This window comes from Strigops habroptila, chromosome 2 (assembly GCF_004027225.2).
Source record: "Strigops habroptila isolate Jane chromosome 2, bStrHab1.2.pri, whole genome shotgun sequence".
In the NCBI taxonomy this organism is placed as follows: Eukaryota; Metazoa; Chordata; class Aves; order Psittaciformes; family Psittacidae; genus Strigops; species Strigops habroptila.
In genome coordinates, this window is record NC_044278.2 from 10,234,690 (window position 1) to 10,252,956 (window position 18,267).

General features: G+C 52.1%; 1 protein-coding gene across 3 annotated transcripts in view; it reads left to right on the plus strand.

The window, feature by feature from the left end:
- Positions 1 to 18,267, plus strand: part of ATN1 (atrophin 1) — a 28,128-nt gene that overhangs the window by 7,441 nt on the left and 2,420 nt on the right. For all 3 annotated transcript variants that reach the window (XM_030471956.1, XM_030471957.1, XM_030471958.1), the window contains exons 2-7: positions 11,764 to 11,944; positions 12,143 to 12,280; positions 12,658 to 12,771; positions 13,932 to 15,937; positions 16,140 to 16,356; positions 16,454 to 17,171. In XM_030471956.1, coding sequence (XP_030327816.1) covers positions 11,867 to 11,944; positions 12,143 to 12,280; positions 12,658 to 12,771; positions 13,932 to 15,937; positions 16,140 to 16,356; positions 16,454 to 17,171 — 3,271 coding nt within the window. In that variant the 5' untranslated portion in view covers positions 11,764 to 11,866. The remainder of the gene's footprint in view (positions 1 to 11,763; positions 11,945 to 12,142; positions 12,281 to 12,657; positions 12,772 to 13,931; positions 15,938 to 16,139; positions 16,357 to 16,453; positions 17,172 to 18,267) is intronic.

Here is an 18,267-nt window from a genome sequence, read left to right on the forward strand (position 1 = left end):
GCCTTTCCCTTGTCTGCTAAGCGGGTCACCTTGCCTAGAAGGGGATGAGGTTGGTCAAGCAGCACTTGCTTTTCAGAAACCTCTGCTGACTGGGCCTGAGCACCTGGTGGTCCTGTACATGCCATGTGATGGTGCTCAAGATGATCTGCTCCATAACCTTCCCTGACACTGAGGTCAGACTGACAGATCTGTAGTTCCTCAGATCTTCCTCTGGCTCCTCTTGTTGATGGGCATCACATTTGCTACCCTCCAGTCAATTGAGACCTCCCTGGTCAGCTAAATGATGGGAAGTGGCTTGGTGAGCATTTCCACCAGCTCCCTCAGTATCCTTGGATCCCACCTGACTCCATAGACTTGTGTATCTTTGAAATGGTAGCAGGTTGTTGACCATTTCCCCTTGGATTATGGAGGCTTCATTTTGTTCCTTGTCCCTGTCTTCTAGCTCAGGGGGCTGGGTACTTGGAGAGCAACTGGTCTTACTGTTAAAAGGCTGAGGCAAAAAAGGCATTAAGTACTGCAGCCTTTTCTCATCCTTTATCGCTGTGTTTCCCCCCAACATTGAATAAAGGATGGAGACTTTCCATAGTCCTCCCTTTGTTGCTGATGTATTTATAGAATCATTTTTTATTGTCCATTGTCTGTCTATGGCAGTAACCAGATTCTAGTTGGGCTTTGGACCTTCTGATTTTCTCCCTGCATAACCTCACAACATCCTTGTAGTCCTCCTGAGTTGCCTGCCCCTTCTTCTAAAGGTCATAAACTCGGCATTTTTCCCCCTGAATTCTAGTCAGAGCTTTCTGTTCAGCCAGGCCGGTCTTCCCTGCCAACACATGTCTGAGCACATGGGGATGGCCTGCTTCTGCACCTTTAAGATGTCCTTGAAGAATGTCCAGCCTTCCCGGAGTCCTTTGCCCTTCAGGCCTGCCTCCCGGTCTCTTTGGGCACCATGCCTGTTTGAAGACAGAGTGAAGTCTATCTTAATGATTTGCTTTTGCCTCTGTTCTGCTTCAGCGACGGCTGTTATAAAGCTTCACCATATGGCCAGGGGTCTCCTCATTTCCATCTTAAAATTGTTGGTGGCCTTGTTATACCCATTTGTTCTTGTACCAACCTTCTCAATTAGCTTAAATACCCCTTCTGACTGAACTTGTTAAAAACATGCCAGTGACCCTACTAGGTCAATCTAGTCCAGAGTCCTCTGCTCCATCAGTGGTCACTACCAAATCCCTGACAAAAAGGGTAAGTTAAGACAAGCTTATGTGCTGTTGATGCTTCTGCAGCTTCAAACTGGTTTTGGCAGAGGGACTGCCATAGCTGGATGTGGTCTCTAGCTGTTCGGAAAGAACCAGTTATTCTTTTTTCCATGAAATTCTCCAGTCTCCTGGCAAATCCATGCTGTCTTCTAACATCTGTAATGTCCTTTGACTAGAATTCTGCAGCCACCCAGTTCCAGAACAACTGTCTCTTTTTGTTGTTTTTGGAATTGTTTCTTTGTACTGTTACTTTATGGTCCTAAGTTCTTATACTGGAAAAGACAGTGGAAAATCATTTCCTACCCAGCCACTACTTTTCCTGGTTTTCCAGTCCTTGATCACATACTCAATAACCTTTTCTCTGGACAGAAATGTCTAACCCACTCGGTCATGCCTCTTCATTGCCCTTTCTAGTTCCTGTGGAAGGAGCAGAACTGCACACACATTTGAAGGTGTGGGGAAGCCATGGGTTTGTGCAAGGGCATGGTAACATTCTCTGTTTTGTTTCCAGTTCCTTTCTCATGAACTTCTAGCATGTGGTTCAGTTTCCCGATGGCTGTTCAGTACTAAGGTGACATTTTCGTGGATCTGCCTCTCATATCCCAAGGGTATCACTCTTAAGTGGCACCAGTCAGCTGAGGGTCCATCATTTTATATGTGGAGATGGAGCTGTTTTTTCCTCTCTGTGCACTGCATAATATTTATCTAGATAAAAGTTCGTGTGCTGTTTAATCGCCCATTATCAGTCGCCCACAATCGCTCTTGGAAAGTCCTTCCACAGTTCTCCTCAGTTAGTTCTCATCCTTGTTATTACCTCATTAATTGACTTTCGTCAGCCACATAGACTTCCCTTTGCCCTTTTGCAACATCCATCCTTGTTTTGCTTCTTTAGTGTTGTATTCTCTTATCTCTTAAATTGTGATTCTCTGCGATACTGACAGTGTCTCCTAATGTAATGCCGTTGGCGAGGTAGGACGTCATAGAATCATACAATGGTTTGGGTTGGAAGGGACCTTAAAGCTCATCCAGTTCCAACCCCCTGCCCCAGGCAGGGACACCTTCCACTAGAGCAGGTTGCTCCAAGCCCGTGTCCAACCTGGCCTTGAACGCTGCCAGGGATGGGGCAGCCACAGCTTCTCTGGACACCTTGTGCCAGCACCTCAGCACCCTCACAGGGAAGAGCTTCTGCCTCAGAGCTCATCTCAATCTCCCCTCTGGCAGGTTAAAGCCATTCTCCCTTATCCTGTCACTACAGGCCCTTGTAAAAAGTCCCTCTACAGATTTTTTGTACAGATTTCTTTAGGCACTGGAGCTGTTCTAAGGTCTCCCCTTAAGGAGCCTTCTCTTCTCCAGGCTGACCCAGCCCAGCTCTCTCAGTCTGTGTTCATAGGAGAGATGCTCTAGCCCTCTGATCATCTTTGTGGCCCCTCTTCTGGACTTGGTCCAACAGCTCAATGTCCTTCTTACGTTGAGGATACCAGAACTGCGCACAGTGCTGCAAGTTGGGTCTCACGAGAGCAGAGCAGAGGGGCAGGATCACCTCCTTCGACCTGCTGGCCATGCTCCTTTTGATGCAGCCCAGGACACGGCGGGATTCTGGGCTCAAGTGCACACTGAAGCCGGGTCATGTTCAGTTTCTCATCGACCAACACGCCCAAGTCCTTCTCCTCAGGGCTGCTCTCAATCCATTCTCTGCCCAGCCTGTATTTGTGCTTGGGTTTGCCCCGATCCAGATGCGCAGGGCCTTGCATTTGGACATCGATCCTTGTGAGGCTCCATCAGGCTTTCTTCCACCTAGCCTGATGCTTTCAGCATTTCATTAGTTCATAACCATTTGCAGAGTTTGATCCTTCTAGCTACTGAGCTTCCGTCTGGTTCTTCTCTACATTCTGACTGCTTTGCCTGGGACTGAGGGCTCTGAGCCCTCAGGTGAATAACTTCCATGTACCAACAATGAGGAGCTATGATGGAATCATGGTCGTAAGTTGCAACAAGGAAATTACAACTGTTAGTGAGTGTTTCCACACTGGAATGGGTATCCAAGGTCAGCTGGGGAAGCTTTATTCTTTGAGATGTTTAGGACTTGTCTGGACAAGGCCTTGAGCAGCCCCATCTAGGTTTGGGATCAGCTCAACAGTGTGCAGGAGTTTGGAGCAGAGACTCGCAACTGTGCCTTACATCTTCCTTTCAGTCTCTGGGCAGTTAGGCTGTGATGTCTTTGCATTCCTTAGTGAAGGGACATCTGTGTATAAAAAGATGGGTGTTAAGTATTGCAATAGACTCTTAACCCCTAACAGCTCCACAGGTGAGGTGTGCTCAGGCGTTGCTAATACAGAAGATGCTGCACTTAAAACAGTGAGTATGGAGAGTAGGGCGTCCTTCCTCTGCATCATGCACCCGCAGGCCTCCATCTCACTCACAGAGGGAAGAGCCCAGTGTGTTGCATTCTGTGATCCTCCACTGGGCTCTGCCAGCCTGTGTCTCCAAGAGATCCTGGGGCCTCCTCCAGGGAAACGGAATGATTCTTCGGAGATTTTTAAGCAAATCTGTTCCATACTTACAGTCACTTTAGTGTGCCCTCAGGAATCGTTTTATGATTAACGGGACCTGCTTTAGTACATCCAACTTTCATTGAGTGAATCAAACTTCAGTTTCACTTGCGTCTGCCAAAACTAATATATTCTTTTATGCTGTCAATTAAGCTATTGTTAAATGCATGATTTTTTTATTATTTATTACCTTGCTTTAGCTCTGTTTTTACTTCACGCTGCTTGTCAGGAAAGACTTTTTTTTTGCTCAGATCTGTTTTTCATTGAATGGAGGTACCACAATTACAACTTTCATGCTTAAAATAACGTTCTTACTCCTCATGGTTGTACCGAATTCAGAAAACAAAACATTAATGTAGACTTCATAAAACATAAACTGGCTTTGTCTTCTAAGTCTGCCAGCACTCCGCAAGCTTATTTTTAGTGCTCTGATTTGGCACCCTTTCCTGAAATATGAGCATTTGAGTTTTCCTTTATTATTTTACTAGGAAGAAGGAGCACCTAGGTAGCATGACAAATGAGTTTGTCAACAAGTACTGCTGACAGATAGGTCAATAAGTACATATAAGAAAAGGATTAAATCTCTTGGCTCAGTTTGAGTTCTTGTTTTGCATGGAAGGTATTATTTTAGGCATAGAACCATGGAATCATAGAATGGTTTGGGTTGGAAGGGACCTTTTAAAGCTCACCTAGTCCAACCTCCTGCCATGGGCAGGGACACCTTCCACTAGAGCAGGTTGCTCCAAGCCGCTGTCTCCAACCTGGCCTTGAACACTGCCAGGGATGGGGCAGCCACAGCTTCTCTGGGCACCCTGTGCCAGCGCCTCAGCACCCTCACAGGGAAGAACTTCTGCCTCAGAGCTCATCTCAATCTCCCCTGTGGCAGGTTAGAGCCATTCCCCTTGTCCTGTCCCTACAGGCCCTTGTCCGAAGCCCCTCTCCAGGTTTCTTGTAGCCCCTTTAGGCACTGGAGCTGTTCTAAGGTCTCCCCTTAAGGAGCCTTCTGTTCATAGGAGAGGTGCTCCAGCCGTCTGATTTTTTTTTGTGGCTCTTCTCTGGAGCCATGTTCCTCTTGTGTTGGGGGCCCCAGAGCTGGATGCACTACTCCAGGTGAGGTCTCATGGGAGCAGAGTAGAGGGCAGAATCACCTCCTTCGACCTGCTGTTCACACTCCTTTTGATGCAGCCCAGTGTGCAGCTGGCTTTCTGGGCTGCGAGCGCACATTGCTGGTTCATACCCTATTTTTCAGGCACCAGTATCCCCAGTTCTTTCTCCACTGGGCTGCTCTCAATCCCTTCATCCTCCGGCCTGTATTCATCCTATAGATTGTCCCCACCCATGTGGGGACATGACTTTGCACTTGGGCTTGTTGAACTTGGTTCACACGGGTATACACCTCAAGCCTGTCAAGGTCCCTCTGGATGGCATCTCTTCAAGTTTATCAATGGCACCACTCAGCCTGGTGTAATCTGCAAACTTGCTGAGGGTGCACTCGATCCCACTGTCCATGTCACTGATGAAGATATTGAATAGTATTGGTCCCAGTATGGACTGCCGAGGGACACCACTCATTACTGGTTTCTACTTGGACATTGGGCTGTTGACTATAACTCTCTGGACAGAGCCATCTATTCCATTCCTTATCCATCAAACCCATATCACTCCAATTTAGTGGCAAGAATGTTGTGTCAAAGGCCTTACAGAAGTCCAGGTAGATGACATCAGTACATTTTCTCTCGTCCTCTGATGCAGTTACTCCATCGTAGAAGGCCACTCGATTAGTCAGGCCAAACTTGTCCTTGCTGAAGCTATGTTGACTGTCTCTAATCACCTCCCTGTCTTCCATATGTTTTGACATGTCTTCCAGGAGGATTTGCTCCATGATCTTGTCAGGCACTGAGGTGAGGCTGACTGGTCTGTAGTTCGCGGGGTCCTTATTACCCTTTTTAGCAATGGGGCCATATTCCCTTTCCTGCAGTCACTGGAGACTTGGCCTGACTGCCACGATTTTTCAAATATGATGGCGAGTGGTTTGGCAACTGCATTGGCCAATTCCCTCAGGACTCTGGGATGCATCTCATTGAGTCTCACGGGTCTCAGGCTGAGAAAGTTGGGGCTGTTCAGCCTGGAGAAGAGAAGCTGCATGGAGACCTCAGAGCAGCTTCCAGTGTCTGAAAGGGGCTACAAGGATGCTGGGGAGGGACTCTTCATCAGGGACTGTAGCGATAGGACAAGGGGTGATGGGTTCAAACTGAAACAGGGGGAGGTCAGGTTGGATGTAAGGAAGAAGTTCTTTACTGTGAGGGTGGTGAGGCACTGGAACAGGTTGCCCAAAGAAGTGGTAGATTGTCCATCCCTGGCAGTGTTCAAGGCCAGGTTGGACAGAGCCCTGAGCCCTGGGTGACATGGTCTAGTGTGAGGTGTCCCTGCCCATGGCTGGGGGTTGGAACTGGATGATCTTAAGGTCCTTTCCAACCCAAACCATTCTGTGATTCTATGACTTGTGTGTGTTCAGGGTCCTCAGGTGGTCTCAAACCTTACGACCATCTTATGATGCGATTGTGAACTTGCTCTGCACTTACATACACAGGTAGATCTAAATCAAGAGGCTTCATTCAGCTTGGATGTTAATGAAAAATGCCCACGTTTCAAAACTACCTTTTATTTCTTGTCATATATTTCTTCTTAACAAAATTTACTGAGTAATAAAAACCTTGCAATTCCTGGGAATATTCACACCCAAGATAACATTAGCCATAAGTGTTTGCCCGCTGCCACCTTGGTGTTCAACTATTTTGGCATCCTAATCTCTTTGCTCACACAATTACTTTCCTTTTTACAGTAATGTCATGCTCTGTGTCCGTGTCAAAAGACTGACAAAAGACTCTTGACATGCATCCTGACCTGTTTGGTCGTTGCTGTCTAACACTGAACACAGTGCCCTTCCCCTCCCTTTCTCTACCATGCCCTATAGAAGATGCCAGAGTTCAAGCATGAAGTTAAATCATTAGCCATTGGGAAATGCTGTGATTCTGGTTGTCTGATTGCAGTATTTTGGACGAAACATTGTTTTTTTCAAGATGGTGCACAGTTGTTAAACCCCATTACATTTCTGGGAATTTTCCCTTCCTTTTATAAAATGAGGGAAATAGAGACAGGGATTAAAAATGCCTGGGACCATCATTCACTGGGCAGTGTGTGTGTGTGTGTGTATATATATGCGCTACCTTCTGACTTCCTACCCACAGTGCATGTCCTGTGGCTGTACTGCTCCACCGGGCACTCTCTTCTGAGTGATATTTACCTGTCAAGAGGGATCCATTGGTTATCACCCCGTCTTACTTCCAGAACACTTTCTGGCATCTGCAATGTGTTAGAAAGCAGTTGTGTTTGTTTCACCACCCTGGTTCCTCCCTCCAGTGCTAACACATTGCTTTGCAAAAGGGGGAAGAGAAAAATCAGGATGGGAACACAGAGCTAATGAATTGCAGAGAAACACTCAGTTTAGTTCTCTCATCTTCTGACTTCCGAGTCTGTCTTTGCATGCCAAATGCTGTTCATTTTGGATTTCAGCAGTTTCCAACTGGAAAAAAGAAGAGACTTGAACTTCAGAACATTTGTACTTTGGCTGAAGGAGAAACAGTTTCACTGACTCCTTACTTCAAACTTACTTTCTGTGGACTACCATCTAGTGTAGACACACTGGCTATGTCTTTAGTAACAAATGAAATGGGCCCCAGCGCTGGTGTACAGCACTGTCTGTCCATTAGGATGGTGTTCCTTTGTACAGTCTTCGGTCTGTCCCAGAGAGCACTGTCCCGGATGATGCCTGAGCATGGTTTAGGAGTTAGCATAGGAACATACTGGTGGCCAGCGGACAGGTTAGATGTGTCTGTCCCCTTTTGGAGGGTAGGAGAATTTTGCCATCTGGGTGCAAGCTGTGTAATGCCAGTCACCCCCAGGACCAGACAGTAGGCGCTGTCCCATTTGTTTCAAAGTACAGATGCTGTCAGATGGCTCCTTCTTGCAGCATTTGTGGTCCTGATGGGTGGCAGAGCTTTTGCTTAATTTTCTTTGTGACTGAGTGATCCAGCCATGCACTGTGACATCTTCGTACTCAGTGCCTCCAACTGGTGCACGGTCTACCAGGCAGTGCCTAGGCAGAGCCTCGGTGGACAGAGTAGGCTACATCAGTGCTGTTCCCTTCCACCTCCAAGTCATTGCTGGCTAGCTCAGGGTGGGCTCTCGTGTCATGTACCAGAGTCGCATTCTACTTGGTGTACCTCCCCTTGTGCTTGGGCCAGGTCTGAATCTGCCTGGGATTGCTGGGACATTACCGTTGGACATCAGGAATAGCAGATCGTAAAACCAAGCAGATGTTTGATTTATTTTCTTGGGTGGCTTTTTGTTTGCTTGTTTGATTTGGGTGTTGGGGTTTTTTTGTTCCCAAGAGAGGAGTAATACAAAAGAAGGGGAAGAGACCATGGTAACTATTGGCAGCCGAGTGCCAGCAGCTAATCTCAGTGAGGACTGGATCAGGCCTTAAATGTCTGCTAGCTAAAGGCGCACTGCTGAAGTAATGGTAGTGTTAGCTCTGAAGTCGTGTGGATACTGGGAGCCTTCAGCTCTCCCTTCTCCTGTCACTGGCCCCAGGGAGGGCTGGCTTGACCTTAGCTGTTTTTTAACCTTCTCAAGCAGACTGGAGCAGCCCATCCTAGAGCTTGCTCTGCCGTTGCGCACTAGCCGAAGGGACAAAACCCTTCAGACCTGCATGGATTTGGCGCATGTGACTCATTTATCATTTACAGTTCTGGCCAAGCCCCCCAAACCCATCCTGGACAACTTGGTTCTGTTCCCATTTCTGCTGCTTCTGTTGCCTTCTAGGAAGGTTTATTTTCTCAGATCCTCAGTCCAAGATGTCTGTCAATCCTCAGTATGACTTGGCTATCCTGAGGCAAGCACAAACATTCACCCAGTTTTCTAGAGAGACCAAGGGTATATACTTAACTTGAGTGCATCTCATCTGAGATGGACTTGACTCTGGTTTTGTTACCCGTGGAGAGTTGCTTCATGCTATAGCCTGGGAAGAAGAGAACTTACCTGCATCCCTCAGCAGAAGAGGATCTGGAGCCTCCCGTGATCTCCTGGCTGCCTGTGCAGGACAGTCCACCTTTGGCAAGGAGAACTTATTGGAGCTGGGGGACAGGAGGAGCAGGATCCATTCTGGATCCCATGTGCGGATGCCTGTTGAGTGTGTGTTGCTTGGAGGAGACTGCACCAGAGCTTACAAGAGAATATGGAGGGGTTTGGGCATGAAGCCAAACCAAGCTGGGTTGTATGAAACGCAAACAGAAAACAGCAATTTGCAGTGCCTCATAGTGCCATCAAACCTGTAAAGGGCTTCACAGGGCCAGGCAAAGGTTATCCCTTTGATAGCAAACCTGCCAAATGTCTCATTTCCTTTCCAAACCCACGGAGCCCTGAGAACTCTTCAGAGACAATTACAGGGATCTTCAGTGATGGGAAGGGTGAGGTGTAACTTTGTTAATTGTCAAGGCTCACATCACGAGCTTTTATTTCATAGATGTTAAAATTAGAAGGCAGTGTTGTGATCCTCTCACCTGCCCTCTGACATACAGTTGCCGTACGGCGCCTAATAATGTGTGTGTCAATTCTGGGACGTGTTTTAGCAAAGCATTTGCGCTCTTAAGTGATAGAAACTTCTGACCCAGTGGTTAATTCTGTCTACTGAAACATGCCTGTTTGTGTCTGCCTTTGTTTGGTACTGCATATTCGCTGATTGACATAAGTACTGAGTCGGTATCTCTGTTTTAAAAGGGAAGTTTCAGTATGTGGTTGGCCACAGATGCTTCTCTGGGAAGAAGATCATAATTATCATCCCAGGGTTCCTGCAAAGCTGAAGTGAGACCCGTGCGCTGCGTTGTGGTGCTCAGTTCTTTGATGTGGGAGGTGCGGGTGGCATCCCTGTTGAACGTAAAGAGCACTGACATACTGGTAATGCACCATTGCTGCTTCTGTGTATTCAGAGCTGAGCTAATACTCGAAGGTTGCCAATGTGGCGTGTGTTGAAGCTGAGTTAAATTAGGATAGCCTGACTTACGCTGTTTGTTTCATGTGAGAGATATTAATTCTAGATGCTTATCTAGAGTAGCATCGGTGCAACCGGCTGAGTTAGCAGCCAGAGACCACAGTGAGACAGAAATGGAAGGCTGCAAAAGGTGTCAGCTGGGAGGGATGAGGAGAGTGCTCTGCCTCCGGTAGGTCAGTTCTAAACCATCCTGAGCTAGTTTTCTATTAAAGGTCTCCGTTAATGAATTGTTGTGTGTGGGAAATAACGCGGGATGAGTCCCGTGTGGCTTTCGCCATGAGGGTCAAATAAAATATTAATGAAATTAACACAAACAATCCCCTGCTCTTCCCAAGTACTTTCCCCATGGGTTTCTCTGAGCATTGGTCAGGGAAAATGCGGAGAAGAAAAAACAGTTCAGTGTCATTACTCCCTTTTCCCAGGTAGGGAGATGGAGGCAGTGGAAAGCAGTGACCCTGGGGTCACACAGTCCAACAGCAGGGCTGCGCAGGAGGTACAAGAGTTCTGTCTGGTGCCTTTGCTCTGATCCCTGGTTTCAGTTCCTTTCTCAGAGAAATGGGAATGCATCCAGACTGCTCCTGCACTGGCCAGGTGGAAGCTGATGTTTCCAGGTCTGGGATGGCCTTTAGGAGTCCCAGATTGGAGATATTTATTGACAAAATTTCTCCGTGCTTCCAGATCAGAGAATATAACCCAGGAGATGTGTTGCTTTTGTCCTGATGCCTCATCCACAGGACACATTTCCTTGTCTTGTACATTGTCCATTCCAGAGGCCGAGTATATGACAGGCTGGAGAAGGATGGTCTCTTTTTGGTTAACATCTGTGCAGTGCAGCACAAAAGATCTCGAGCTGGGTGGAGCCAAGCAAACCAGCTTCAGGAGCATCATCCCTGGGTCACTTCAGTCCATTTCCCAGGCTAATACAGTCACAGTGCTTTCACACTCTTAAACTAGGAACTGTGTGGTGTAACAGGGTGTTAAATACCTGCAGTGCTTTTGGACATAGCATGAAGCTGTACATTTATTTAGAGGTGTCTCAGAAATCTTCCTGCTGCTGCAAAGTGTTAGGAATGTACTCTGCATCTCCGGGCATGGCCCTAGCTGGTACACTGAGACACAGTCCAGTGTATGGAGGAGAATGAGACCTAGGCAGGCACTTCAAACTAAACAGAGCTGATTCTGTTTGTGTCGTGCAAGATTAAAGCTAAATACGTTTTCTCACACCTAGTTGTGTACCTTGGGCATTGAACAGCCTGAGCAAGCCTCGTCACACTTGCTTCATAACGTGCCGGTGCGTATATGCATGTGCATATGCTCTGGAGAGGGCAGGACTGCCTAATACCCCCTGAGCAAAGGCCACTGGGGGCTCATTATGCAGAGCTAGCTAATGACAGCACACAGCCAGCTAAGCATAGTGTAACTTACTTCACTGACAACAAGTGCAAAGAGGAACTTAGGAAGTCAAAACCCCATGTCATTAGAAACCTTTTAAATCACTTTCCCATTATTTTTTCCTCTTTCTTTCTGAAGATCAAATAAAAAAGGAAATGAAAAGACTAAAATGATTCCAGAGGCCAGTTAACACACTGCTAACCATTCCCCCCTGCTTCCTCCAGAGCATTACTGTGGGGCCCTAACTGCCTTGCACTGGGTGGGTATTGCTCCGAGCAATTGGAAATGAGATATGGCAGTGGCCAAATCTTTTCCCACACTCCCAGGAAAGTTTATTCTGTTCTTGGTAAAGATGCTTGTGTCTATAAATGATAATGAAGGAAACAGCAGTAATTTTGTCATATTTCTATAGCAAAGCACTCTGTCTTTCTTCCCTCTCACCTGCTTGTCTGCCTTTCAGGATTCACCAGGAGCTGGTGCAAGTCCTCGTCCCGAAGAACTGCTCTTCCCAGTCTCCGTGTCCCCGGGAGCAGCCGAAGGGGGTCACGGAGTGATAAAGATTTATGTTTTCATCAAACCGGGCCAAGGAGAATGGGGGTCCCACACCCAAAAGAATGAAGACGCGACAGAACAAGGACTCGGTACGTGAGATGGGAGAGGGGAGTGGGACACCAGAGCCAAGCAGGAGCCTTGGTTTGGGACTGAGGCTCACAACAAAGCAAGTGGATGTGAGCTTGGTGTGGTGCAGTGCCAGGAGTTCAGGGGCTTTGGGAGGCTGGGGACAGGGCAGGAGTGGAGGCAGATGCAAAGCAGGACTGATCCAGTGATCCCTCTCGTAGATGTCAATGCGGAGTGGACGGAAGAAAGAGACTCCAGGGCCCCGAGAGGAGCTCAGGTCACGGGGCCGAGCTTCCCCCGGGGGTGTCAGCACCTCCAGCAGTGATGGCAAGGCTGAGAAGTCCCGGCAAGCGACAAAGGTAGCGTGAGCTAGTGCGTGAGTTGGGGCGCCCCAGCCCTGCTCAGATCATGTGGGATCTGTCCGGGGATCCAGGGATGCAGACCAGAAGGGATCCACCAAGGAAACCGTGCTGGGTTAACTCTCTGGAAAGGATGGGATCCCTCTTTCATCCTCAGCGTCTGGCACTTCCTGCCAGCTCCCAAGCACTGGTCTGCAGTCTCACCAGCCATTTTAGTGCTAATTTTTGCCCTAATCCTAGCTCACTGTTCCTCTGCCGAGGTCTTCAGCACATGCACCATGGTGGCTGTATCTCGCCTGCTGCGGTTTGTGAAGGCCTGGCAGGGTGGGAAGTTTCCCTGTGATGGTCCCACCTCCCTGTTCTCCTCTCCCTTGCAGAAAGGCCGGGTGGAGGAATCCTGTGCCCCCAAGGGCAGCAAGCAGGGCCGAACAGAAGAGATCTCGGAGAGTGAAGGGGAGGACACCAATGCTCCCAAAAAAACCAAGACCGAGGTGAGCTCTCCCATCTGTGGTTGCTGGTGCATCCCAGGTCCAGGGCAGAGGAGTCTCCTGCTTCCTGCCTGTGCAGCTCTTCCAACCTAAAAGGCATCTGCCTGGCTACACAAGTGCCACCAGGAGCAATGACTGAGCAGATGGAGGCTCTCTGTCTCTTTTGCCTTGCCTGCAGGGCACTGCCATGCTCTGGAAGCTGACTTTCACAGCTCAATGCCAAGAGCCTGGCTCATGCACATGCTCTGCATGGTCATGGCAGGGCTTTTCCAAAACACTGATGGCAGGGGGCTGGATTGCTGGTGGGATGGTTGGAGGAAGACTCGGCTCTAGCAATTCTCAGTTCCCTGTTAGCCTGTTCAGGGAACTGGCCTTCAAGGCCTTTAAACATGGGGATATTTGCTCATGTTATGAGGTCATTGTAATTAAACCACTGCGGTTACACCTATGTCATTTCTCCACATGGACACTGTTGAGCTCAACAGTGGTCTTTGTATCAGTTTAACCTCTCTTGTAAGCCCCAGGGCTCAGGAATGGCACTTTTTTGTTGACTGTGCTCACTGCTTAGTCACTGATGCTTCCTTCCTTGAGGCGAGAGGTGGTGGGGAAGTGTGGGGGACAGTCTAGGGAGTGGGGCAGTGAAAGGGGGCTGGGGGGAGTGGGTCTTCTCACCCAGGGAGAGCTCTGCAGGCACAAGAAGAGTGATTCTGGGTCTGGGGGCTGTGGTGGGCTGTGCTGGGAGCGTGGTGGCGGGGTGGGTCCTGCTCAATGCTACCTGGTGGTATCATATCACACCCTGGCCAATGGCCCATCGCAACGCATGGTGGTGCTAGGACCTTTTGTATTTGTTCACTCTCAACCTAGTCTGTAACAGTTCCCTGCCCTCCCTCGCTGCCTCTGTACACAAGGTACCCATCGTTACCTCTTTCCGAAGCATGGGATGCTCACTGGAGAGCACTAGAGGGAAGGCAGGAGGACTGGTGTTACTTACACCTTGCCAGATGATGTCTCCTTCCCTGTGTGGGAGAGATGAAGGAGATATGTTTTCTAGTGCTGGAGCTGGCAAGGAAGGGTCAGAAGACAAGCTCTCTGGGAACTTGAAATGTGTTGTGCATGGTCGGGGAGGCCACAAAATGCCTCTCTCCTCCTCTTTCCTACTCCAGGAGTTGCCCTGTCCTCCATCCCCGTCTGACGTTGACAGCCTTGATGGCCACAGCTTCAACGATGAGATGAGCAGTGACCCGCGGGACATTGACCAGGATAACAGGAGCACCTCACCCAGCGTCTACAGCCCTGGCAGTGTGGAGAATGACTCCGACTCCTCCTCCGTGCTGTCCCAGGGGCCGTCTCACTCCTACCACCACCCTCCGCTCTTCCCGCAGAGCCCGCCGGTAGCTCCCGCTCCCGACAGCCTGGCCCGTCCACCCGAGCCCAGCTTCGGGCTCCCAGGCGAGGTGCACCCCCAGGGACCCCCGGCGGGGAGCTACCACTCCCAGCTGGAGGGCCAGCCCTCACGCCTCTTCCAGGCTCAAGCCCCACAGACACCCACCTCCTCCTCCTCTGCTGCCACTGCCCCTCCTGCTCCTCCTTCCTCCTCCTCATCCTCCTCTTCTTCCTCTTCCTCCTCGTCCTCCTCCTCCCATGCTCCTCTTTACCCTACAGCCAATGTGGTCCAGGTTGGGACCAAGATTCCTGGCGGTGTGGGGGGTCTCCCCGCACCGGGGGGCCGCGAGCAGAGCCTCAGCACCAAGCACAACCCACCACCCACCACCCCAATCTCACTGGCATCAGTGGTCGGGGGGCTCCCCCCTCAGAAGACGCCCCCAGCCAACCCTCCAGCTGCCCCCCCGGCTTCGGCCCCTTCCTTCCCTCATGTCTCCGCCAACCTGCCTCCCCCCCCAGCCCTGCGGCCACTCAACAACGCTGCGGCTGCCTCCAGCTCCCCGGGCATGGTGGGGCAGGCCCTGAGCACCCACCTTCCCTCACCCCACGGCATGGGGCAGGACAAGGCACCGGCCCTGGCCCCCTCCCGCTACCCCTATGCCCCACCGCCGCTGCCGCCCTCCAGCTCCTCAGCCCAGTACCCCCAGCCCTCCCCGGCCCAGCCCCTGCCCAGTTACAGTGCTTCCTATGGGCACTCCTTCCCCCCACCCAGCGGCCTCTCTGTGTCCAGCCAGCCCCCCAAGTACACCCAGCCCTCCCTGCCCTCCCAGCCCGTCTGGAGCCAGGGGCCACCCCCCTACAGCCGCCCCCTGGGCAACACAGGCTCCCACCCGGCTGCCCCCTTCCCTGGCCAGCCCCCCCATCACCAGCAGCCCCCCCAGCAGCACCACCACGGCCATGGGAGCAGTGGGGGGGTCTCCCCAGCAGCCGCAGCTCCCCCCCAGGCCTCCGGGGGTTACCCCCACGGCTTGGAGTCAAACAGCCATCATCCTTCCCATGCTACCTATGGGCTGCGCCTCTACCCTCCCCACAGCCAGGCTGCCTACAGCCAGGCACCCTCAGCCGCCGCCGCTGCAGCCCCTTCTTCCTCATCCTCATCCTCCTCCTCTTCCTCTTCATCCTCTTCCGCCGCCTCTTCCCAAGGAAGCTACCCCGGAATGTGCACTCACCCCCCGGGCCAGAGTCCTGCCACTTACACCTTCCCCCCGCCGCCGCCCCCCTCCCCTGCCCATGGGGCTGGCCCTCCAGTCACCTCCACTGCCACCACCCTCTCCACTGTCATCGCTACCATGGCCTCCCCCTCCGCGGCCCCCTACAAGACAGTCTCACCCCCGGTACCCCCATCAGCCGTGGTCCCCTATGGCAAGCGGGCAGCCTCGCCTGTTCCCACCTTTCAGCCCCCAGCCCCCTACAAGCCAGGGTCACCCCCCGCTTCCTCGGCCGCCCCTTTCCGGGCAGCCACCCCTCCTGGCTACCGGGTGGCCTCCTCCCCTGTGGCGGGGGGCTACAAAGCCCCCTCGCCTGCCCCCTCTGCCCCAGCAGCCCTGCCAGGGAGCATGGCTGCCCCGGCCCCCCCTGCGCCCCCGCTGCCCCTCAGCGCTGCACAGATCAAGCAGGAGCCGTCAGAGGAGTACGAGCCCCCTGAGAGCCCCGTGCCACCGGCTCGCAGCCCCTCACCGCCTCCCAAGGTGGTGGATGTGCCAAGCCACGCCAGCCAGTCAGCCAGGTGAGGTGTCCCCGCACTGGGGAGGGACATATGGGGCAGGGAAAGGGAGAGCGGCCCAAGCATGGGGTGCAAGTGCACCCTTTTGCCTTTTCCATGATGCTCTTCCCTTTCCTGCACTGCTGGGCTCGGCTTTACCTGCCCCTGTCCCCATCCCTGCCTTCCAGCACCTTCTGCACTGACAGGCTTCGCTTCTTACCCCTAGATTCAACAAGCACCTGGACCGCGGCTTCAACTCCTGCTCCCGCACGGATCTGTACTTCGTGCCCCTCGATGGCTCCAAGTTGGCCAAGAAAAGGGCAGACCTGGTGGAAAAAGTGCGGCGAGAGGCTGAGCAGAAGGCGCGGGAAGAGAAGGAACGGGAGCGGGAGCGGGAGAAGGAGCGGGAGCGGGAGAAGGAGCGGGAGCTAGAGAGGAGCGTGGTAGGTCCGGGGGTCCCATTGCTGCAGCGCAGCCGGGGCGGATGCTTGAGGACCCTCTCAGCTGCTCCCTGACGCTGGTGTCTCTGCTCTCTTGCAGAAGATGGCCCAGGAGGGCCGGCCAGTTGAGTGCTCATCCCTGGGGCCGGTTCCCCACCGCCCCTCCTTTGAGCAGGGCAGTGCTGTAGCGACTGTTCCTCCATACCTGGGTCCTGACACCCCGGCTCTGCGCACCCTCAGTGAATATGCCCGGCCCCACGTCATGTCCCCCAGCAACCGCAACCACCCTTTCTACGTGCCACTCGGTGCGGTCGACCCAGGCCTGCTGGGGTACAACGTCCCGGCCATCTACAGCAGTGATCCAGCGACGCGGGAGCGGGAGCTGAGGGAGCGGGAAGCCCGTGAACGAGACCTGAGGGACCGGGACCTGCGTGAACGTCTCAAGCCCGGCTTTGAAGTCAAGCCAGCCGAGCTGGAGCAGCTCCATGCCGTGCCAGCTGCTGCCATGGATCCGTTCCCACGCCACGGCGGGCTGAGTCTGCAGACAGCTCCCGGCCTTCATCCCGCTTTTCCCTTCCACCCAGGGCTGGGCCACTTGGAGCGGGAGAGGCTGGCGCTGGCAGCCGGCCCGACCCTTCGTCCCGACATGTCCTATGCCGAGCGCTTGGCAGCTGAGCGCCAGCATGCCGAGCGGGTGGCTGCTCTCAGCAATGACCCTCTGGCCCGGCTGCAGATGCTCAATGTGACACCTCATCATCATCAGCATTCCCACATCCACTCCCACCTCCATCTCCACCAGCAGGATGCCATACATGCAGGTGAGGACCATGGTAGTGGTGCCCTGCACAAAGCCCCACTCTCCCTCCTACTACCCCCTCCTTGCACTTCCTCCCGCTGGCCCTGGGGAAGCCCAAAAGCTGCAGAGACTAGACTTTCAGAGGCCAGATCCATCTTTTCAGGCAGAAGAGATCAACATCATGGTCATTCAGCTTTGCCCTAGCTCCCATCCCACCAAAGACGTTGATACCTGTTGCAAGTGTCGTGGTGTCTGTGAGTTTGCTGCTTGGTGGCAAGCAGAGTTGTTTGCACCATGTCGTTTAGTTTTTGATCTCTGGGGGTGCAGTATGAGTGCTAGGGTCCCACTGCCTGCCAGGGGGCCGGTGATGCTGTGAACTGCATCCCTCACACTGTGGTCTGCAGAGGGAGTGGGAGCTCTCCTAACAGTGGATTCCAACAGTATCTTTAGGACTAATGAAATGTTGGTTCTGCAGTTTGCTCCTGTGGCTCTTGCTGCAGATGGTGGGATGGGATGGGATGGGATGGGACAGAAGGTGGACTGTAGGCTGCTGTCCTTCAGAATTGAGGTGGTGGTCCCTTCTGTTTCCACCTCCTCAGGAAAGAAAAGTAAAAAGTTTAGGGGTGAAAATCTCCCAGAAGCAAAGCCCAAACTACAATATAAGAGGGAAAAGTGCGGTGCCCATGTGGGTACTGTGAGCAGTCAGTGGGATCTGGTGGCAGAGACACAGAGACACCTACTCTAAGCAGCTGCTTAGACTCAGAGATGGCACTGGGTACAAACCGAGGTCCTTCCCCCCATGCTCTGGAGCTGGGCACCTCCGGCCAGCACTCTGGCAGTGAGTGGAAAACAGCGGAAAGAGCAGTTTTCATATAGAAAGTACCTGCACTGCAGCCTCAGAGACCACTTGCAAACGTGAGTGCCTGGCACTGGGCCTCTGTGCTGGATGAGACCTGGAAATGGAAGCACCCAGTCTGAGGAGGCACATGAATGGCAGCCAGACTGGCAGATGGGCACAGTACTGCGTATGGACGTGATTGCAGAGCAGGTCCTTGCGGAATTGGCATTATGGAGCAGTACTTCTCCCTGAGGAGTGTAGGAACAGAGCTGTGCCAGGC